General features: G+C 49.0%; 1 protein-coding gene across 12 annotated transcripts in view; it reads right to left on the minus strand.

Moving 5' to 3' along the window:
* The window catches only part of MEGF11 (multiple EGF like domains 11), a 439,586-nt gene that overhangs the window by 184,936 nt on the left and 230,681 nt on the right, over positions 1 to 23,969 (minus strand). For all 12 annotated transcript variants that reach the window (XM_073801157.1, XM_033851846.2, XM_073801152.1 and 9 more), the window contains one exon: positions 2,332 to 2,424. In XM_073801157.1, coding sequence (XP_073657258.1) covers positions 2,332 to 2,424 — 93 coding nt within the window. The remainder of the gene's footprint in view (positions 1 to 2,331; positions 2,425 to 23,969) is intronic.

Below are 23,969 nucleotides of genomic sequence, written 5' to 3' on the forward strand. Positions count from 1 at the left end.
GGGGGAAGTGACCATTGTCTTCTAATACCTGAAGGCCTGACCCACGGAAGGGGACTCTGGTTTCTTCTGTGCGGTCTCAATGGCTATTATCAACTGCTCTAAGATGACATTCTTCCCACACACAGTCTGTGGCCTTGTTCACTAAGCTCCTTGGGAGAAAGTTCAGACATGGCAAGGAGGGCCATAGAGATCCATGACCCAACCCTGGCCTTAAGCTAGAGACAGATGATTTTGAGAATGAGAATCTATGAATCCCCTTCATTCAATGCTGCCATCTCTCGAAAGAGGGTTGGAACTTATCTTTTAGGACTTTCTGAGGGTTTAGTAGTACATGCCCTTGAGTAGAGGCAGAGCTGGTGATTCTTCAACCCATGAGGGTGGATTTATTGAAGAAACACTGTGGGTTGCTCGGCACCAAGTCTGATGACTGAATTGGGAATGGAAATTGGGCAGCCCGGTTTTATACTGTAAAGTTACAAGGCTACGTGCTTGGTAAACACACTCCAGGGGCAAGATTTACTCTAAACTCTCTACTCCCATTGATCAAGGGCCGCCTCCCTTCCACTTCTTTCACTAGACCGGAAGGGAACCCTTTCAGACTCTGTCTGAAAAACCCTCCAGGCCCCCCAATCATCACAGTCTAGAAACAGTGAGCACCAAACACACTTGCACTGGTTGGTGGTTTATATGCACTCAGGACTCCTGGGACTCAGGCTGTATTTCAACCTCCAACAGACTGAGCTTGACATGATATCCTGGCAACAGCAAGCAGACCTGTCCCAGCAAGGTTCACAGAATCCAAGTTAGATAGTTCCCCATCAAAGATTCATTGTAGGCAAAGTTACACAAAACGAAACACAGACAAGGCAGGGAAAAGCTCTCAAACATCTCGGCCAGCATGTCTCCTGGAGTTCACAGAAAGACTGCTTGAACACATTCCTTTCACTCACGTGTTCCTCAGGTGTACTTTTCATTGTCTGGAGGAGTCCCTGCCCTGTTGCTCAGCGTGACTTACCTCAAAGCAGGGAAACAGGTGGAAGGAGGAGGCTACCACAGTCACTGGAGGTCCCAACACATCGGAGAGAGTCTCTGGAGCACCCCAAACAGATCCTGGTCTCCCCAAGCCAGGTAACCACCCAGGCTCAAACAAAACCATATCCAATAGCTTGCTTTGGCTGGTGTGTTCCCATGTACTGGGTAGACAAAGAGGGTCCAGTCAAGGCCTTTGGAAAAAAAGGACCATAACTAGACGTTTCCACCCCAGCAGAGACTGGAAAAGGGCAAGATCACCACACTGGGCCAATGTGGACCCACCATTCCTTCTCCATGTTGTTACGACCATTGCAGTCACTATGGGACAGGGAACAGGGAGGTGGCTCCCAAACATGGGTCAATGATGGGGGTTAGACCCCTACTGGATCAGCTCAGCTATGTTACCTACTCAAGTCACACACAAAAAGATACAATCCCAGCTCAAAGCGGGAAGAAAATTGGGCTTTAACATTAATCAAGATCCCCTTGGAAACCTAATAAGACCATGACATTAACCAACCACTGATTGCAAAATGTGCCACTGGAAAGAGGCTCATCTATGAGTTTTTAAGGGAAATGAGTCAAAGGAGAAGGATTTGCCTTCAGCTGGGCTCCTGGCAGAGAATTCCCCGAGGAGCTGCCGGTGTACCCTGCCCACTCGGCGGCCAGCCCCACAGGAGAGATGATGCCTGTGCTGCTATGAGTCACTCTGTCCGTCCCAAGAACATCTGCCTCACTCGTGCTCACCAGAGAGCCTTCCCCAGGGAATGTGAACAGTCTACCCAGAGAGATGTAAGAACACAGCGGTCAGCCTTACAAGCATCCCATTCTCCTACCTTTGGGGACACAGAGGCATCCCAGTACCCATCAGTCTCATAAATAAGTCCCCTGAGCCTCTGTGAGCACCCACTGAGCCTTTGCACCGGCAAAGCTGAAGACCAGGCCTTGACCACAGTGACCTCCTGGGTCTGTGCCCCTAGGTGGCATCTCAATTTCACTTCAAGCCTCAAAGACCTTATCCGGAGCTGTTTCATCAAAAGCCAGAGTCGTACAGATGACCCCACAATTCCCCATACACACGACATGCAATGCCCCTCCAGGTCGCCACAAACCATGACCCTCATGCCCCTAGAGCCCTCCACCCCGAGTACCATCCGGTAGGTACGCTTCCTCCCCGCTGCCCACACTCACTAGGTAGCCCAAGCCCAGGACAAAGAACTCAGCATCCACACGGCACGGCCCCTCCCCTCCCCAGCCAGAGGCATGGCCCCGCTCAACTCCCAAAGACCCTAGACTCACCGCTGGAGCAGTCGGGCCCTCCCCAGCCGGGCTCACAGTGGCAGGTGTCCGGGGAAACGCAGCGGCCGTGCACACACTCCTCTGTACACAGGGCTGCAGGGGATCAGAAGAAGGGGAAGAAGAACAGGAACAGAGAGTGAAAACCAACCATCTGGTCAAGGAGCACAATCCACTTTGTAAAGACTCCCTGGGGCCCAGGGATGCTCAGAACGCATCACTGGTTTTGGGGAAAATCAAGCTGCTCTTGACCCGAGTTAGTCATTCATTCATTCATTCATTTGCGGTACGCGGGCCTCTCACTGTTACGGCCTCTCCCGTTGCGGAGCACAGGCTCCGGACGCGCAGGCTCAGCGGCCATGGCTCACGGGCCCAGCCGCTCCGCGGCATGTGGGACCTTCCTGGACCGGGGCACAAACCCGTGTCCCCTGCATCGGCAGGCGGATTCTCAACCACTGCGCCACCAGGGAAGCCCTGACCCGAGTTATTTAATTAACTCTGAAAAGGATTCAACAAGGGTGTGCTTCATCCCAGGCTTGTTTCCTAAAATGAAACCCAAGCCCGCGAAATGGCAGCCTTGGTGGCTTTTCAAGAGTACTTCCTCCAAGGTTGAACACTTGGAGACGTTCCACAAAGCCCACTCCCTACATCCTCACTCCTGCTCTCTTTCCCCATCGGCTCAGAAAATGACCCATCTTTTGGCTTCCCCAATTTCTTTCTGCAAAGGCCCCCAAATTTATCAGGTTTCCTGAGAAGAATCCATTCCTCTCACGTTTTCCCCACCTTTCTGCCCTCCTTCCCAAATGTCCCTATTTTGGGGCTCTCAAATGTCAGCAAATCTGCAAAGTACACAAATGCTGAGGAAAAAGCAACAGCTAATTATAAGAAAGTAATTAAGAGAGACAGCCACGACGACGATAATTGTAATTAGAAAGCGCCGGGCAATTTCTTATCACGCAGTCAAATGCTACAGCCTCCTGAGCTGGGAGGCAATGGCAGCAAAGTTTCCATCAACTACCCCAGTGCTGAGAAGGCTTACTGGCAGCACTTTGAGGAAGGGAGATTATTTCTCTCTCCCTTTGACATCCACATTTTCTCAAGGTCATCCATTGCTCCTGAGAGATCTGTCCCACCGTCTAATCCATCAGTGAGGGATTACAGAAACCCCCTTTGCCACCCCTGCCAATTTTGTAAGCTTGGGAGATCAGCAGCTACCATCAACCCTGTCAACTGCTCAGAAGGGATCTAGATGAAGCGCTTTTTTTCTGACAAGCAACTAGAGACCTTCTCTCTGCCTGGAACTGGCCTGCGCTGGGGGGACAGGTGGCCCCCAATGGTGAGCTTGGAGGAGCTGCCACTGACTTCCGAGCACCCACCCTGCTTCCATGTCCACTGCTTGGCCGAATGCCCAGCGAGAGGGCGCTGTCAGGGTAGACAACAGAGTTCATTTTATGGTGGGTGTGGGGACCTTTGGCCCCTCCCAAACACAGACACTGACCCTGAAGCTGCGGCCTTAGCTTTGCCTAGGGCTCCTGGAGAGGTAGGCCCCGAAGAGCCCTTTCAGATGCCCCACTGGTTAGTGGTCTGCAGACAGCCCATCCTCTGCAAGCCTGGGATGTGGTATGTCTGCGGGGAGCCCTGGCCCTTGAGTCATTCTCATTTGTACAAGTGGCTTTTGGGCAGAGTTCTGGTTTGTGCTCAAGACTTTGACAGCCCCTCGCTTGGAGCTTTGGGGAGCAGCTGGGGCCTACTAGCTAACCTACTTCTTACTGGGGAACCAGGCTGGACCCTGATCTCAGTGACCACCTCCACTTAGAGCCACAATGAGCTGCTCACCCAGTTGCTAGCAAGACGCCCTCCTGGTCATCCCTGCTGCCTGGCTTCCCCTGCTCCCATTAGACTTTCTAAACAAGCTCAAATGGGCCAATGTCCCCAGGGTACACTGGACACTAGGTACCCTTCCCCTGGCTCCCCAGCCCAGCCCTGACCTCAGCTGCTCCCCCTTCCCTTAGGCTGAGGTCCCAGTATGCTCCACAGCTGGGCCGGTCCGCCTTCCAGCAGACCCTTCCGTCAGCGTGAGCCCAGACACCTCCAGCTGCTTTCTGACTGCAGAGAGCAGCACCTTGATCCCTGGGGGTTCTGCTGGGGGCGGCAAGGGCAGGCAGTGGACTGGGAAGCTGCCGCATGTCAGGTCTGGAAGGCACCTAACAGAAAATCACGTCCAACTGCTTCATTTTATACATGGAGGAACTAAGGCCTGCGTGTTTGGGATCCTGTGAACAGCCTGTGGCCTCTGGCCAGAGAGGAGGGAGCTGCAGGAGGAAGATCCTGGAGACAGAGGCCTCTGAAGGCCGAGGGAGTTGAGAGAAGCCCAAGACATGGGGCCTTCATGCCTCGCCCTGGCTGGACGTCCTCCCCTGCCCAGAAGACTCAAATCAGAGAAGCTGTGTCAACACGTCCTCTGCAGGCGTGGGTGCCCTGCAGGCTGGGGCTGGGCAGGGGCTTGGAGAAGATCAAGGGAGAAAAGACGAAGACCACCCGGTACTCTGGTCCTCTGCCCCTAGAGACCTAACTCCTGGCCTATGTCCTGCACCCTCTCCCTACCTGCAAGGGAGGTGCATTCAGGGGCTCTGAGCAAGCTCCACCCTCCCTCTTCCCTTGGCCTCCGCCCGGTCAGCTTCCCCCAGCCACCGTCCTGCCTCAGTCTTGCTTCTAACCTCCCAGGCGCTAGAGGCACATTTAGCGAGGAGCAGCACGGCACAGCGGTTAAGAGCACAGACGGCACTCGGGGAGCCGGGGCTGGATCCAGCGATGCCACTTAGCAGCTCCAGACTTCAGGCAAGTTACCTCCCTCTCTGTGTCAGTCCCCATCTGTTCAATGGGGGATGGCGACAGGATGGGCCTCGGGCTGTGTGAGGATTCAATGAGTTGACAAAGTACTTAGAGCGGAGCCTGGGGTACAGTCAGTACTGAGTGAGTCTTGCTACTGTTATTGGTAGGGTGTCCTCAGACCCGAGGCAGGGTCCTGGCGATGCCTGAGCCTCCTTTTCCTCCACACACAGGCCGTCTCTCTCACTTCTGCCCTCCACTGAAGTCATAGACACGTGGAGAGGGTTGTAGGGACTTAGTTGGGGGGTGGTGTGCTGGAGAGCAGCCCCATCTCCACCCCTGGTGGAATGGCCAGCATGGTAGAGAAGGTGATGACCTATATTTAAACTCCCTATCTGCCATTTTCAGTTCAATTATAGGACAATAAACAAATGATTTAACCTTCTGTGCCTCAATTTCTTCATCTGTAAAGTGGGGACAATAATAGAACCTATGTCATGGGCTGCTGCAAAGACTTAATGAAGTAATACACGTTGAGTGCTTGGCCCACAGTAAGTGCTCCACAAGCAGGAGCTGCTATTATTACTTCTCCCTCTCTGTCTCTTTCTCTCGCACACACACACACACATGCACACACGCCATGGGGTCTGGACAGATGTCTAAGGCAGCTGACAGCAGTTACCAGTTATCACCGCTTCCTGTGCGCTACCAGGTTCTGAGCACCCACTACGTGCCAGGCCTTGGGGCTTTCACACATGCTACCTCAACCCCTGTCCTAGGCCATCGCAGCATACCTTGAGGGAGTTACCTATGTCAGCACTTGTCTCTCTTTTGCGGATCTCCAGCCCCTGGGGGACAGAGTTCACTCCTATTTGGCCTTTTAAAGCCCTTATGCTGCCCGGTGTACAGTAGGTACTCAGTGTTTCTGGGTCCCGAGGAGGAGAGCACCAAAGCACGTGTGGGGAGGGCGTGGTTGCCTTTGGCTTCAGAGCTCAGTCACAGGGAAGTCGCCAAACCTCTAAACCCTGCCCCTTGGCTCAGGTTACTTCTGGGCCTGTGGGACCAGGGTGATGGGCCATCTCGAGGGATGGTGGTGGGCGTGTAGAACGAGCCCAGCCATGGGTGTGAGGAGATCTGGCTTTGCATCTATCAGCATCCATCTCAATGATATCAAGCAACTCACTTTCCTCTCCAGGCCCTGCAACTTCACCTGGAACTCAGATGAGACCAGATGAGGCCTAAAGTCCCGCTCAGCTAAGAATCACCGGGAGCTGGCATCCGCCCACCTCTTCCAGGAAAGGCCTGGACAGCTGCCAGTGCTCTAGTCCCACTTCCTGGCCCCCAAGTCCCGTCCCCTTCCTATGGCCTGGTAAACCTCTACTCTTGACCTCACAGGGACCCCTGGTTTCTGTCCTCCATTTCTTTGGAAAAGGCACTGGGTTAAGAGCCAGGAGACCCAGTGTGAGTTCAGGCTCTGGGCTACCTGACACATGAGTCGGGGCAGGTGGCTTCCCCACTCTCTCATCTATAAAATAAGAGCATTAGAGCACATCACCCTTGAAGGTTCCTTCTACTGCTGCCACCCCCTTGACGCTCTGTCTCCACCAGGTCACAGCAGCTGGAAATGCTTCTCCTGCGCTCACCAGCCCCGGGTCACCTGGGTCAGCAAGGCCAGGCACAGCCTCTATCACCAGCTCCACCAAGAAGCTCGGAGGGCTGCAGCCACCCCAGTCTGAACATTTATGGAAGGTGAAATATTTTCCCACCAGAACCTCCCTACCCACACGAGGTTCCTCCTCACTGGCCCTGCCACTTCCCCACTTAGTATGGGTTTATCCGGTCTCCCCAGTAGACTGTGAGCTCCTTGAGGGTAAATCCAGAGTCTTAAACATCCCTGCATCTCCCCGTGAGCCATGCCTTACAGATACTCCATAGGTGGCTATTGGTGGCCGTTCTGAGTACCTGTGCTTTGCAAGGGACACTGACAAGTTGGGGGAGAAGGATCAGGATGCAGAGGGTGTGGACACATGACCTGTGAGGGTCACGTGAAGGGTGGGACTTGGTGTGGGGGGAAGGTTAGCCTGGAGAAGGAAGTATTGGGTGGGAGGCAGGTCAAAGTCAGCTGACAGGCTGAAAGGCTGCCAGAGAGAAGTGGAGCCACTCTGTCCCAGACAGAACAGGGATTCAGAAGCACACGTGACACAGGGGCAGATTTCAGCCTAACTCAAGGCAAGACTTTCTACCACTTGAACGGTTCAGCAGTTCAGGGGGCTCTTCCTATAGGTAGGGAGCGACCCACCCCTGGGAACACTCCAGCAGAGCCTAGAGGATCTACAGATGCTGGAAGGCAGGGGTCAGCAGGCAAACGACGACTCTCGGGCCAAATCTCGCTGTTGCCTATTTCTATAAATGAAGTTTTGTTGGCGCACAGCTGTGCCCACTCATTTACATACTGTCCAAGGCTGCTTTTGCACTGCAAGGGCAGAGCTGAGTCCTCACCACAGAGACTGATGGTCAGCAAAGCCTAAACTCTTTACTATCTGATTCCTTATCGGGGGAGGGGGCCCTCCTGGTCTAGAGGGTTCCTGATTTGGTGGAAAATTGGACTGTGGGACTTTTTTTTTTTTTTGGCTGCATCAGGTCTTAGTTGCGGCACGCGGGATCTCTGCGGCAGCTTGTGCGCTCTAGAGTGCGCGGGCTTAGTTGCCCCGCGGCATGTGGGATCTTAGTTCCCCAACCAAGGATCGAACCCACGTCCCCTGCATTGGAAGGAGGATTCTTAACCACTGGACCACCAGGGAAGTCCCTGGACTGTGGGACTTTTAAGGTCCCTTCCGCCCTTCTATACTTCCATCATTCACTCACTCCCTGATATAACCAGATGGTAAAACAAAGTCCAAAATGTGCTTAGCAAACACCCAATGATGCCCGGCCTCCTTTCTCAAATGTTCCTCTGGGTCCACCTGAAGGAGCAAGAGGCTGGAAAGCATGACCTTCAGCAGCCACAAATGCCCACTTGGCCCTTTATTTCGGTCCTCTGTTTCCTCCTGAGGGGTCAAGTGAACTTAACGACCCCTTGGGTTACAATGATGGTCTTGCACGGATGGACACTAGTAGCTGTGGTGAGTGAAAGAGGCCACATATAAGTCCTTCCTCTTTGCTGGGCACTGACTATCCACTGTTCCATTGGATCCTTGAGGCAGGTTTCATTACTGCTCCATGTACAGTTGGGAACCTAAACCACAGAAAGGGCTAAGCAACCTGTACAAATTCCCCTTGCGAACAAGAGACCATGCTAGATGCACGTTACTCTGCTTTCATGATCACGCCCCACACCCCACTTCCCAGGAGCCATCGAGGACAATTCTTTCTTAATCATCCCCTCCCATGAAATTCTAATACCACAGATATGCTGCATATCTGTGTATGTATATCTGTGCTTTATACATAAACAGACTGAGAATCATTTTACCCCTTGAGAATGTATGGGCTGGAGAGTCTGCATCTGTCCCTTCAGATCACTCCCCACCCTTCTCTGTGCCCTAAGAGTGGACCTCCATGGACTGCATTAATGGGCCTCCTTGCCCTCTGGCTTCTGGATGAGTTCAGGGCACGGGAAATAGCAGGAGCTGGGAGGCTGGGCAGGAGGCAAGGCTGGGCCATGGGTTGGTGGTGGTGGTGGTCCTCTCCCCTACAGCTCACGGTCCTGGGGGGCTTCTTCCAGCTCAGGGATGAAGTGGCTCTCTGCAGCTGCTAGCCCTAAATGTTGCACCATCTCTTGCAGTTTCAATTAACCCTTCTCAAGCCTTTATAAATAATTGTTTTATTAAACCCTCCTCAGTTAACATGCCATCTGTTTCTCACCAGGACCCTAGATGACCCAGAGGCCAAGATAAGGTTTGAACCCACATCTGTGTGATGCTAAAAGGCCTGCTCTTAACCACGTGCTCCACCACCACCTGGACCACAGGTTGAGATAAGTAAGTACCAGCGCCACAGCTGTCACCAACTTACCAAGTCCCCTCCCTCCCTCTGGGTCTCAGTTTGTCTGTCTGCAAAATGAAGGGGTTGAATGACGTGGTTCCAACGTTCCTTCCAGCTCTGGGAGTCTGGGGCTTGACTTTTTGGCTCACTGATTCAAGCCAAATTTGAGAAGATTCCATTCCACAAATGCCGGCACAGAGCGCGGCATGGGAACAAATGTGTTCTGAGGTACAGATGCAAGGCCAGAGCATCAGTCCTGGGCTGGAGTGGTATAAAGCAGCCCAGGACCCGGTATGGGGATCTTGGCATTGAGCCAAAGGGTCTAGGTCAGACTTGGGGTCTCCTCTGCAAACGAACTGCTGAGCCAACACTGGCCAGTCCCTGACCAAGGCATCCAGTCTGCTGTCCCTTGCTCGTGGCGAGTGCTCTGAATCAATCCTCAATCCTATCAGCATTCCACTCAAGATGAACCACAAGTCCCTGAGGTGTTCGTGGTGATATATTTTGCCTGGTGGCTTGCAAATGATCTTACTAGTTCATGGAACTATAAAAATTACTTACATGAAAAGGTCAAGATAAATAAAGACAACTTCCATGCTCCCTGGCCAGCTAGGCTGATACCCAGGTAGGACAAAAGAAGGCTTGGGAAAGGAGGTGGTAGCCTCCCAGAATTCTACAGAACATGGCTTCTGGAGCTTTCCACAAACCCCGTTTCCCCAGTGCTCCAAGGCACACTGATTAGCCCTCCATTAGCATTCTTGGCTGGAGCCTCAGATGAGGCTGTCATTTGATTCTGCTTGGAAATAAAATGACCTACATCCAAAAGGGCCCAGGTGCCAATTCCAAAGTGACACACTTAGCATGAGTGATTCTGCCATGGCCAAGATCACAGAGCATGTGGGGATGGGGGTGGGTGGGAGCACGTGTGTCTGTGTCAGGGAGTCACCAAGGGAAGTTCTAAAACCATTCATAAGATATGTGTCATTCATTCCTTTATCATTACCAGCCCTGCATCCCTTCCACGGCTGGGAAGAGACAAAACAGCCGGTGGGCACATCTAGAGTTGGCTTTTAATTGCTGTGGTCACGTCTGGCTCTGAGACATGAATTGTCAATTTTTTTTAAAAAAGAAGCATTTCACCTGCAGGGCTGATAGGATGGAAGGACATGAAGGGTCAAATGCTCTCCTGGTCTGGGGCCTGCGGGTCCCCCTTCTTCCCAATGAGGGGTCCTGGGGAGGCTCACACAGAGCTCTGGGATGGGTAACAAGGGGTTTGTCACCCCCAGCCAACCTGCCAAGCTGGCCCATAGCCACTTACCTTAATTCAGTGGTGCCCTGGCTGAGCTTTATTCTTTGGCATTCTAGCATCATCTAAAAGCCCAGGTCCCTATTCTGCCATTTATTAGCTGCGTGTCCTTGAGCCGCCTGTTCTGTCCTCAGTTTCCTCATCTATAAAATGGCTGTGGACTTAGAGCTAATTCATGCAAAATGCCTAGAACCAGACGTTAGTTATAACTGTTGCTGGTTGCTTGTTTTTGTCTTTTATGCTATGAAGATTCCTCTTCCGGTGTTCACGCTGCCAACGCCAGTCCTCTCCCAGTCCTCTCCCAGTGCTCCGACTGAAGCCTGAGCCTCAAATCCCAGCCCCGCCCACTCCGGCGGGTAAGCAGACAAGCCTCTCAGGCTGGAGACCCTCCAACACAAGCAGCTGGGTGGACGAAAGGCTCTTGGTGCTGCAGCCAGGAGTCAGTGCTGTGCCTCTGAGGTGGGAGAGCCAACTTCAGGACACTGATCCACAAGAGGCCTCCCAGCTTCACATAATATCAAACGGTGAAAATCTCCCAGAGATCTCCACCTCAACACCAGCACCCAGCTTCACTCAACGACCAGCAAGCTACAGTGCTGCGCATCCTATGCCAAACAACTAGCAAGACAGGAACACAACCCCACCCATTAGCAGAGAGGCTGCCCCAAATCATAATAAGTCCACAGACACCCCAAAATACACCACCAGACGTGGACCTGCCCACCAGAAAGACAATATCCAGCCTCACCCACCAGAACACAGGCACTAGTCCCCTCCACCACGAAGCCTACACAACCCACTGAACCAACCTTAGCCACTGGGGACAGACACAAAAAACAACGAGAACAATGAACCAGCAGCCTGCTAAAAGAAGACCCCAAACACAGTAAGATAAGAAAAATGAGAAGAAACAAAAACACACCGCAGGTGAAGGAGCAAGATAAAAACCCACCAGACCTAACAAATGAAGAGGAAATAGGCAGTCTACCTGAAAAAGAATTCAGAATAATGATAGTAAAGATGATCCAAAATCTTGGAAATAGAATAGACAAAATGCAAGAAACATTTAACAAGGACCTAGAAGAACTAAAGATGAAACAAACAATGATGAACAACACAATAAATGAAATGAAAAATACTCTAGATGGGATCAATAGCAGAATAACTGAGGCAGAAGAACGGATAAGTGACCTGGAAGATAAAATAGTGGAAATAACTACTGCAGAGCAGAATAAAGAAAAAAGAATGAAAAGAACTGAGGACAGTCTCAGACACCTCTGGACAACATTAAACACACCAACATTCGAATTATAGGGGTTCCAGAAGAAGAAGAGAAAAAGAAAGGGACTGAGAAAATATTTGAAGAGATTATAGTTGAAAACTTCCCTAGTATGGGAAAGGAAAGAGTTAGTCAAGTCCAGGAAGCACAGAGAGTCCCATACAGGATAAATCCAAGGAGAAATACGCCAAGACACATATTAATCAAACTGTCAAAAATTAAATACAAAGAAACCATATTAAAAGCAGCAAGGGAAAAACAACAAATAACACACAAGGGAATCCCCATAAGGTTAACAGCTGATCTTTCAGCAGAAACTCTGCAAGCCAGAAGAGAAGGGCAGGACATATTTAAAGCAATGAAGGAGAAAAACCTGCAACCAAGATTACTCTACCCAGCAAGGATCTCATTCAGATTTGATGGAGAAATTAAAACCTTTACAGACAAGCAAAAGCTGAGAGGGTTCAGCACCACCAAACCAGCGCTACAACAACTGCTAAAGGAACTTCTCTAGGCAAGAAACACAAGGGAAGGAAAAGACCTACAATAACGAACCCAAAACAAGTAAGAAAATGGGAATAGGAACATACATATCAATAATTACCTTAAATGTAAATGGACTAAATGCTTCCACCAAAAGACACAGATTGGCTGAATGGATACAAAAACAAGACCCATATGTTTGCTGTCTACAAGAGACCCACTTCAGACCTAGAGACACAAACAGACTGAAAGTGAGGGGATGGAAAAAGATATTTCATGCAAATGGAAACAAAAGAAAGCTGGAGTAGCAAGTCTCATATCAGACAAAATAGACTTTAAAATAAAGACTATTAGAAGAGACAAAGAAGGACACTACATAATGATCAAGGGATCGATCCAAGAGGAAGATATAACAGTTGTAAATATTTATGCACCCAGCATAGGAGCACCTCAATACATAAGGCAAACACTAACAGCCATAAAAGGGGAAATCGACAGTAACACATTCATAGTAGGGGACTTTAACACCCCATTTTCACCAATGGACAGATCATCCAAAATGAAAATGAATAAGGAAACACAAGCATTAAATGATACATTAAACAAGATGGACTTAATTGATATTTATAGGACATTCCATCCAAAAACAACAATACACATTTTCTCAAGGGCTCATGGAACATTCTCCAGGATAGATCATAAGTTGGGTCACAAATCAAGTCTTGGCAAATTTAAGAAAATTGAAATCATATCAAGTATCTTTTCTGACCACAATGCTATGAGACTAGATATCAATTACAGGAAAATATCTGTAAAAAATACAAACACATGGAGGCTAAACAATACAATACTTAATAAAGAAGTGATCACTGAAGAAATCAAAGAGGAAATCAAAAAATACCTAGAAACAAATGACAATGGAGACACGATGACCCAAAATCTATGGGATGCAGCAAAAGCAGTTCTAAGAGGGAAGTTTATAGCAATACAATCCTACCTTAAGAAACAGGAAATATCTTGAATAAACAACCTAACCTTGCACCTAAAGCAGTTAGAGAAAGAAGAACAAAAAACCCCAAAGTTAGCAGAAGGAAAGAAATCATAAAAATCAGATCAGAAATAAATGAAAAAGAAATGAAGGAAACAATAGCAAAGATCAATAAAACTAAAAGCTGGTTCTTTGAGAAGATAAACAAAATTGATAAGCCATTAGCCAGACTCGTCAAGAAAAAAAGGGAGAAGACTCAAATCAATAGAATTAGAAATGAAAAAGGAGAAGTAACAACTGACACTGCAGAAATACAAAAGATCATGAGAGATTGCTACAAGCAACTCTATGCCAATAAAATGGACAACCTGGAAGAAATGGACAAATTCTTAGAAAGGCACAACCTGCCGAGACTGAATCAGGAAGAAATAGAAAATATGAACAGACCAATCACAAGCACTGAACTTGAAACTGTGATTAAAAATCTTCCAACAAACAAAAGCCCAGGACCAGATGGCTTCACAGGCGAATTCTATCAAACATTTAGAGAAGAGCTAACACCTATCGTTCTCAAACTCTTCCAAAATATAGCAGAGGGAGGAACATTCCCAAACTCATTCTACGTGGCCACCATCACACTGATACCAAAACCAGACAAGGATGTCACAAAGAAAGAAAACTACAGGCCAATATCACTGATGAGCATAGATGCAAAAATCCTCAACAAAATACTAGGAAACAGAATCCAACAGCACATTAAAAGGATCATACTCAATGATCAAGTGGGGTTTATTCCACGAATGCAAGGATTCTTCAATATATGCAAATCAATCAACGTGATAAACCATATTAACAAACTGAAGGAGAAAAACCATATGATCATCTCAATAGATGCAGAGAAAGCTTTCGACAAAATTCAACACCCATTTATGATAAAAACCCTCCAGAAAGTAGGCATAGAGGGAACTTACCTCAACATAATAAAGGCCATATATGACAAACCCACAGCCAACATCGTCCTCAATGGTGAAAAACTGAAAGCATTTCCACTAAGATCAGGAACAAGACAAGGTTGCCCACCCTCACCACTCTTATTCAACATAGTTTTGGAAGTTTTAGCCACAGCAATCAGAGAAGGAAAGGAAATAAAAGGAATCCAAATCGGAAAAGAAGAAGTAAAGCTGTCACTGTTTGCAGTTGACGTGATACTATACATAGAGAATCCTAAAGATGCTACCAGAAAACTACTAGAGCTAATCAATGAATTTGGTAAAGTAGCAGGATACAAAATTAATGCACAGAAATCTCTTGCATTCCTATACACTAATGATGAAAAATCTGAAAGTGAAATCAAGAAAACACTCCCATTTACCATTGCAACAAAAAGAATAAAATATCTAGGAATAAAGCTACCTAAGGAGACAAGAGACCTGTATGCAGAAAACTATAAGACACTGATGAAAGAAATTAAAGATGATACAAACAGATGGAGAGATATACCATGTTCTTGGATTGGAAGAATCAACATTGTGAAAATGACTCTACTACCCAAAGCAATCTACAGATTCAGTGCAATCCCTATCAAACTACCACTGGCATTTTTCACAGAACTAGAACAAAAAATTTCACAATCTGTATGGAAACACAAAAGACCCCAAATAGCCAAAGCAATCTTGAGAACGAAAAACGGAGCTGGAGGAATCAGGCTCCCTGGCTTCAGGCTATACTACAAAGCTACAGTAATCAAGACAGTATGGTACTGGCACAAAAACAGAAAGATAGATCAATGGAACAGGATAGAAAGCCCAGAGGCAAACCCATGCACATATGGTCACCTTACCTTTGATAAAGGAGGCAGGAACGTACAGTGGAGAAACGACAGCCTCTTCAATAAGTGGTGCGGGAAAACTGGACAGGTATATGTAAAAGTATGAGATTAGATCACTCCCTAACACCATACACAAAAATAAGCTCAAAATGGATTAAAGACCTAAATGTAAGGCCACACACTATCAAACTCTTAGAGGAAAATATAGGCAGGACACTCTATGACATAAATCACAGCAAGATCCCTTTTGACCCACCTGCTAGAGAAATGGAAATAAAAACAAAAATAAACAAATGGGACCTAATGAAACTTCAAAGCTTTTGCACAGCAAAGGAAACCATAAACAAGACCAAAAGACAACCCTCAGAATGGGAGAAAATATTTGCAAATGAAGCAACTGACAAAGGATTCATCTCCAAAATTTATAAGCAGCTCATGCAGCTTAATAACAAAAAAACAAACAACCCAATCCAAAACTGGGCAGAAGACCTAAATAGACATTTCTCCAAAGAAGATATACAGACTGCCAACAAGCACATGAAAGAATGCTCAACATCACTAATTATTAGAGAAATGCAAATCAAAACTACAATGAGATATCATCTCACACAAGTCAGAATGGCCATCATCAAAAAATCTAGAAACAATGAATGCTGGAGAGGGTGTGGAGAAAAGGGAACCCTCTTGCACTGTTGGTGGGAATGTAAATTGATATAGCCACTGTGGAGAACAGTATGGAGGTTCCTTAAAAAACTACAAATAGAACTACCATATGACCCAGCAATCCCACTACTGGGCACATACCCTGAGAAAACCATAATTCAAAAACAGTCATGTACCAAAATATTCATTGTAGCTCTATTTACAATAGCCAGGTGATGGAAACAACCTAAGTGTCCATCATCGGATGAATGGATAAAGAAGATGTGGCACATATATACAATGGAATATCACTCAGACATAAAAAGAAACGAAATTGAGCTATTTGTAATGAGGTGGATAGACCTAGAGTCTGTCATACAGAGTGAAGTCAGTCAGAAAGAGAGAGACAAATACCGTATGCTAACACATATATATGGAACTTAAGAGAAAAAAAATGTCATGAAGAAACTCGGGGTAAAACAGGCATAAAGACACAGACCTACTAGAGAATGGACTTGAGGATATGGGGAGGGGGAAGGGTAAGGTGTGACAAAGCGAGAGAGAGGCATGGACATATATACACTACCAAACGTAAGGTAGATAGCTAGTGGGAAGCAGCCGCACAGCACAGGGAGATCAGCTTGGTGCTTTGTGACCACCTAGAGGGGTGGGATAGGGAGGGTGGGAGGGAGGGAGACGCAAGAGGGAAGAGATATGGGAACATATGTATATGTGTAACTGATTCACTTTGTTATAAAGCAGAAACTAACACACCATTGTAAAGCAATTATACTGCAATAAAGATGTTAAAAAAAAAAAAAAAGATTCCTCTTCCCAGGACTGGCCAGGGCAGCTGAGATGCCAGCCCCCAGAGCATCCTGAGGCCCATTTATGGCTCAAAGGATGACAGCACAGCCTGACTTCGACCTAAGGCTGCTCATTCACCGAGGCAGGGAGGGGCGCGCCGTAGCACTGGGAACACTGGAGGTGCAGAGACTGAGGGCCCAGAGGGAGGAGACACAGTCCAGGTTCAGCTCATTGGTGAACTCTAATTTATCCACGGGAGCACCGTCCACACCCCTTTCCTCTTCCGTTTCTCAGAGAAGAGTATGGAACAAAAGGAGGCCCCAGGCTGCCAGGCCTTTTCTGTCAAGACTAGTGGTTGTGTTTTGGGGGGGAAATGTGAACTTGGGGATGGTACCTGCAGCCCTGCACCCCTGCACCCTCTGCTTATTCATGCAAATACCCACCCACACATATACAGTTCACCTGCTGTGTGCTGGGCTCCCTGGGCAGAGCTTATGCAAAAGAGTCCAAAATGCAGAACTGCCCAGGCCCTGCCCTTGGGACTCCCAGGCAGTGAATGCTCGTCCTGCCTGCTCTTGACCCCTTTCCCCCAAAAAGCTTCTCTGGCCCTTAGGAGCCTGGGACACACCCTCAGAGAGTTGTGCACAGAGGGACAAGGGTCATGCTCTGATTCCCATGGGCCAGGATTGTGAGGAGATCAGAGAACGGACTCGGGAGCCAGGCTGTCTGGATTAAGTTTTGGTCCTGCTACTTCCTAGTTGTGTGACCCCAGGCAAGTTACTTTACTTCTCTGGGCCTCAGTTTTCTCATCTTTAAAATGGGGACAATGGTCCTCTACTGTGTAAGTTGGTTGCAAAGTTAAATCATCAATACACGTCAACTGCTTAGAACAGTGCCTGTCACATGGGAACCTAGCTAGTACTTCTTTCGAGGTCATCTATTCCACTCTCCTGCCTCTGAGTAGTCACTGAACCCGAAAGCATTTATTAAGCACCTACTACATACCAGGCACTGTGCTAAGTGCTAGGAATACCATAAGCAAGTAGCTACAGTCTCTATCTTCACAAAGTGATAGTGGGAAAGGGAGACAGTATGTGAGTAAGCGAGTGGGTGAGCAAGGGCACTAAAATGTTTCTGGTGCTGAAATCACAGCCAGTTCAGGGTGGGCCTCTCTAGTTCATCCTATGTCCCAGAACTTAGCATGGCACATGGCATCCATATATGTTGAATGATTAAGTATCTGAATCTGTAAAGAATCTCTCCCCTCTCCCTTCACCCAGAGCTCTACTCATCTCTAACGTGGGCCATGCCAGTCTGGTTGGGGTTGAATATGTAGTTTAGCTGAGACCAGGGCAACGCCAAGTCCCAGATCTCCCCACAGTGGGACAATGAAATGCCCTTTAGAAAAATTCCGGTGACTCTCCAGCTTATAGTCAAGGACTGTTCCAGCAAAACTCAATAAGGATTTCAGTCGGGTTTGGGCCTCCACGTTCCAGCCTGGAGACCTGGGGGCTGCCTATCATCAGACGCCAGTATCAGATCACAGACTCCCCTGAGTTCCTATCCCGTATCTCTACCAATCATCCCAAGATATCAGCCTGCCTCAGTCTCGCCACAACATGGCTTAACTGTTCATAATTGTTTATCAATTAACATTGCCAACTTGTCAGAATGTTCCTATCGGGTTTGCGGGTAAAGCAACATGTGCAACCACTGGGCCTGATAAAAGCACCGGCATTGCAGTCAGTTCCCTTGATCAATCCTGCAGGCCCCAGAGCTGCTGTGGACACTCCTGATACCCTCGGCCTTCCTCACTCTGTCGAGGATTTTCCCGGTTGAGCTGTTCAAACTCCCAATCCTGCATTCCTGCAGGGAGCAATAGCTTTTCAACTTGTTCATGATGTTGCAACATACGGCCTGAGTCAGCAACCCCCAGCACACAACCCAAGAAAAACTTTTTCTGGATCCCACCCCACCCCCATCTGACAGATGCCAGGCTTTCTCCAGAAAGAAACATTCCGACTGATTGATTCTTTTCTTTGGGAAAATTGATCCTCACCACCTACAAGGAAAGCAAAACATGAGGCTTGTCAAGCATTTGTTTAATGCTCTGATTTAAAAACTGGTCCCCTGGTTCTGCCTTGTGACTTGCCCTCCACGAAGGAGCTGGCCACTTCTCCTGGCCACATGTGACAGAGTTCCACAGGAGGGGCGCTGGGGAGATAAGCAGATGGACATCAGAGAGGTCCCAGGCAGAGGGACATGGTTAGGCACATGGGCTTCAGGTTGGACAGACCTGGGTTCAAGTCCTGGTTCTTCCACTTAGCTAGCTGTGTGACCTTGAGACAATTACAGTGACCTCTCAACACAAAGCCTCCAGTTCTCCCACTGTAAAACTGGTCCAATAGCATCACCTAAATAAAGGGCTGTTGTGAGGGCTAAATAAAATAATGCCTGTAAGGTAGGGACCCATAAATCCCAACTCTTACTACCATGATTGGTTTTGGAGGAGGCAACCCACACATGACACTCGAACATTCGGAACTTAGGGACGTCAGCAGGCACTCGCAACCACGGCATCTCAGAGCAGAAGGGGCCAAGTAATTAGAGTCCCCACCTCCACCACCTCATCCAGTGCTTGGAGCCCCTCTCCTACATCCTGTGCCAAACCCCTACTGAGAAGCTTCTAGTAGCAGCGGGTGCAGTCGCTCTGCTCCTCACTCAATTGCATCCACATCCTCAAGTGAGAAAGGCTCTCTCCAACCTCTGGACCTTTGCACGTGCTGTCCTCCCTTCCAGAGACAATTCATTGCTGGTTAATTCATTCACCTTAAATGTTGCCAACTTCAGGAAACTGTCCCTGGGCACTTTCAGAGGGTTAGGTGCTCCCGATACGCACTTCCCTAGCATCTGCCCTTCCTCGTCAAAGTACAGGTCATATGTCACTGTTCTGCTTGTGTGACTGTCTTCAACTCTGGACTAGGAGCCTCTGAAAGGAAGATGCTATCTCTCTCCCTCTCTCTCCCCAGTCCCCTGCTGAAACCTCAGGGTCCAGCACAGTGCTGGCATGGAGCAGAAACTTACTAAACATCTGCTGAATGTATAAATGAATCAATCAATGAAGCCCCTTCCGTTTATGAACCACTCTAACTACTAGAAAGCTTTTTGCCTCACGGAGCTGAAATCTGCCTCCACGGAACTTGCCTGTGTTGGAACTGAGTCTGCCCTTCCCTGCTCCCCAGCCCACGTTTCATTCCGATTCCTCATGGTAAGACTTCAGGTAGCTTTTCTCTACTGAGACTCAAGTAGATCAGAGACAGAACGGCAGGACCCCATAGCTTCTGAGGAGGGTGTGGCTGGGACTGACCGTCCTGCGCATGGAGAAGCATCCTTCCTGCCTTCAAAGGTAGCCTTTTGTCCTGGATACTGTGGCCAGGTTGCTGCCAGCAGCCAGCGTAATGAAGCCCACACCAAGATTTATGAGCGCCGTCACTACCACACGCACCCGTGGCGAGCAACCCGTGGTCCTCCTGGTTTTAAGTCTCATTCCTACTGAGGAGCTAAATCAGGAGCTACTTAGCACCACTGGTTTAGGGCTCTAATAAAAATAATGCAAAGTGGAAGGAAAAGGCAGCTGTGAAGGTCACTGTCAGCGGCTCCTCCCTTCTAGCTCCTGCCGTCCCTGCTAGCAACTCTGCCCAGCCAGGGACCCCTAAACTCCCTTGAAGTCCACAAATGAGAGTTGGTGCTTTGATGAATTAGTCCTCATCAAATCACATTCCTCTGTAGCCTGGGCTGTATTTGTTTCTGGCCCAGTTGTGTTTAGGAATTTCCTGATTTCTCAGGAACTTAACTTCTTCTCTATGTAAAGACCCTTTAACATCCCTGGCCCGAGAATCTAGAGGCCTCTGACTCTGCTCTGTGTTTGATTTGCCACGTGGACCACTCACACCCTCCATCTGAACAATGCAGGAGGTGGGGTGGACAAGACAGACTCTCGGAGCCCTTACAGCCTGATCTTCTGTGAGCCGGCAACTGACAGCTCGTCCCCGAAGAGAGTTTAGAGAAGTGGATTTCCAACTCCCTGATGGACCTCAACCATCCCCGGACCCAGGGTCAAGCCCAAAGTGTTTCCTTACATCTCAAATAACTCTATTTGAACATTGAATGCTTTCGTTCTTAAAGAAGAACCTTTTCATGTTAAAAACTACCATCGCTTGTCCCACAGCTTCTAAGTGGCAAAGCCAGGATTCAAGCCCAGGGCTCTGCAAGCCCCCAGGGCTGGCACTCCTCCCGACTCCCCTGTATAGCCTCTCCAGCCGACCTAAGCCTGCAGGGCGGCCGGTAAGACAGCGATGCCGGCACACGGGCTGGGTGAGCAGGGAAGGCTTCCCAAAGGAGGGGGCCCCCCAGCCGGGTGACATGAAGCACCTCACATGAGCAGACAGAGGTTCTGGAAACAGTCCTGATCAGCTCTCTCCTCTCACTCTAGTGGTTGGAGCAGGGTCACCTGCCTCTCACTGTTTCGGATATGCCATCGTCCTGGCCCTGGTGACTTGGGGTCGGGGAAGCAGGCATCCCACCCTGACCCTCCCTGCCTTGCTTTGCAGGATGGCCCTGCCCCTCACCCCCTCCTACCCACCCTGGAGCAGCCCTAAGCCACGAACAGAAACAGCTGACATGAAAATGAGCAGGGACTCTGTTCTCTCCTAAATATCTCATCCACGGGCCCATTCCTGTACCTCTGGGAAAAAGCACCACCTCAATATACTTGCACTTGAGAAAATGACAAATGCCCATGGTCCTCTGTCTACAATAGCACTGTCTACAACAACAAAAGCTTGGAATAACCTAAGGGAAAGCGTAAATCAGTCATGGTAGGGCTACACCATGGAATACTACAGCCATCAAAGGGAAGCAGAAAGCTCTTCGTGTGTACTGATAACATACACAGAGCTAGAGCTGAAGTGAAAAAAGTAAAGGCAGAGATGGGTTTAGAATATGCTACCATTGGTGCAAAAACTTTAAAGCGTAGGGAAAGAATGCATATACATATTTCCTTATATGTGCATAAACCATCTCTGGAAAGATGCACACATGCTAATACTGGCTGCCTCCAGGAAGGGGGAACTAGGAGAAAGGCTTCCTATTGCATCCCCTTTTGTAACTATTAAATATTCAACCAGGTGAATGTATTATCCATGCAGAAAATAAATACCATTAAAACGTCAAACGTAAGGCACACTCTCCAAAAGGCCTCTGTTAACATACGGGAGACTCCTCCGGGAGAGCAAACACATTAGGGTCAACTTTGCTTGTCCCGAGTGAGGGTAACTGTCATCACAGCAGGGCCCTGAGGGAATGGGACTTGGGACTGAAAAGCTCTGAGGAAGGTTTACTCTCATCAGGGGGCTAAACCTCTGGCCACTGCCTGAAGGTCAGTTCTGCTGCCGAGTTAGGGCCTCAGGAGTCACCTCCCTGGCAATAGCCTGGTCTCTGTCACCCCTGCCTGGTCCAGCCCGGGACAACAGCAGGTAATCCAGGGGCTCTGCAGCACCTGGCAGAGGGGAGAGGCTGGCAGAGCAAGGAGGTGCTGTCCCAACTTCCCAGCAGCTGTTGGTCTCAGCACAAGGAGACCTAATAAAACATCATCTCGCAGATTCCCTGAGATGGCGTTTACTCCTGTATCACGCTGAGAGGAGTACGGATTTTTCCAAATAAGACCCTTGTTCTCCCTCGTTCCAGCTTTCATCAACCTAATCTTGTAAGATGCTTTCCTTCCTCCCTCCCCTTCTTTCTCCCATCATCCTTCCTTTTTTGTGTTTCTTCCTCCTCTCCCACACCTCTCATGGATGCCCTTATTTCCTTTCCTCCCTTTCTTTCTTCACTAATTCACATCACTTCTCTAAGCATCTCCCCAGGACCAGAAGTGACAAAGCTCCCCATTCCTTCCATTTTAGTGATGGTCTGGTCATCCAGACCCAGTCCCTCCGGCCCTTTGAGGGGACGGGTTGGGGCAAAAGGAGGGAGGAGGAAAGGGAGGCAGAGGCTGCAGCAGCGACTGGGCTGGCTCTGTCATTTCCGGTCAGAGCCCTCACAGGGGAGACACAGGGAAGGAAGATGCTGGGACCCCCAGATTGTTCAGCATCGGCTCTTGAGAGGACATCGTATTCCAGCCGAGAGCATGCTCACACGTGAGCGTCCTCTTTGGGTCCCTGTACCCCTACCTCTCTGCACCCCACAGTGGAGCCAACTCCCTTGGAAAATGTCGGAGCATCCTTCCCCTCTTGCTGCCCATCCACCTTCCCACGTTTTCTTCAAGGTTCAGTCCATGCCTCTGTGCTTGGGGCATCCTGCCAGGAACCCCAACTGGCCGGGAGGGGGCACACTCTACTTCCTATCACAGTTCTGGTGACTCCTGGCTCCTATCTATCTCCAACTCCTTAAAAGATGGTCCAGATCTTCTTTATCTGTACACTGCTCTCCTCTCCGCAGTCCTGCCCTATTACCTAGCACAGTATTTACAATGGGAAGTAATTTGGTGGGTATTTGCAGAAAGGATGGAGGAAAAGGATGGACAGGAAGACGGAAGGAAGGAAGAAAAGGAGGGAGGGATTAAAGAAAGATAAAACATTTCTGTCTCTGAATTTTCAGAGCGTATAATGTTACTATTCATCTAGCACTTTATACCTTCTAGAGCTCATTTACGTTTGTCATTCATTTGCTTTCCCAACTCCCCAAAAAAGTAGGCAAGACAGGGCTCTTATTATGCCCACTTTATAGACAGGAACAGTGAGGCTCAAAGACATGAAGGCACTTGCCCAAGGTCACCCACGCCTGAGCTGGCCAAGAGCCCAGGTGTCCCAGCTCCATGCCCCTGGCACTTGGTACAGCCTCCCTGGTTACCTGTAGCATTCCCTCAGCCTGCCTCCTTGAGAAGCTGGCATGACTAATGATGGCCTCGAATGTGGGGGGCTCATCTCACAGGCTGGGCTATCAGCTGCTGGAGAGCAGAGACCTGTCTGATGGTCCTTCCAGTGCACAGATACGGCCCAGAGCCCGCACTGCACAGCAGCCAGGTGGACGCTTGCTGGTGGCTGAGGGCGCCGTGCTGGGATGGGGGCTGGGAGCCTGAGCCTCATGTTGTGGGGAGTGAGCCCACAGCGCTGCTGGCTCCCCTGCACCTGAGGACCCATGCTTCCAAAACCCAGAAAACCCAAAAAGGCAGGACGCTTATTTTCCCCCTGGGGGCAGAAAAGTACAGGAAAAGTGACAAGTAATTCAGCTTTTTAAGCCCCTAATGTTGCTTCTTCCATCCCCTATCCTACATCCCCTATTCTATCCTAGAACACCTACAGGGGACATGAACGGCAGGTACTCAACAAAACATTTTACCAAAACAACAAGAAAAAAGATCAGGCCCAGAGTGGGTTGCCATGGAGTCTGAGAAGCCCTCAGAAGGTAGCACTCAGGGCTGCGGCCCACATGCTTCCGT

Source organism: Tursiops truncatus, chromosome 2 (genome assembly GCF_011762595.2).
Source record: "Tursiops truncatus isolate mTurTru1 chromosome 2, mTurTru1.mat.Y, whole genome shotgun sequence".
In the NCBI taxonomy this organism is placed as follows: domain Eukaryota; kingdom Metazoa; phylum Chordata; class Mammalia; order Artiodactyla; family Delphinidae; genus Tursiops; species Tursiops truncatus.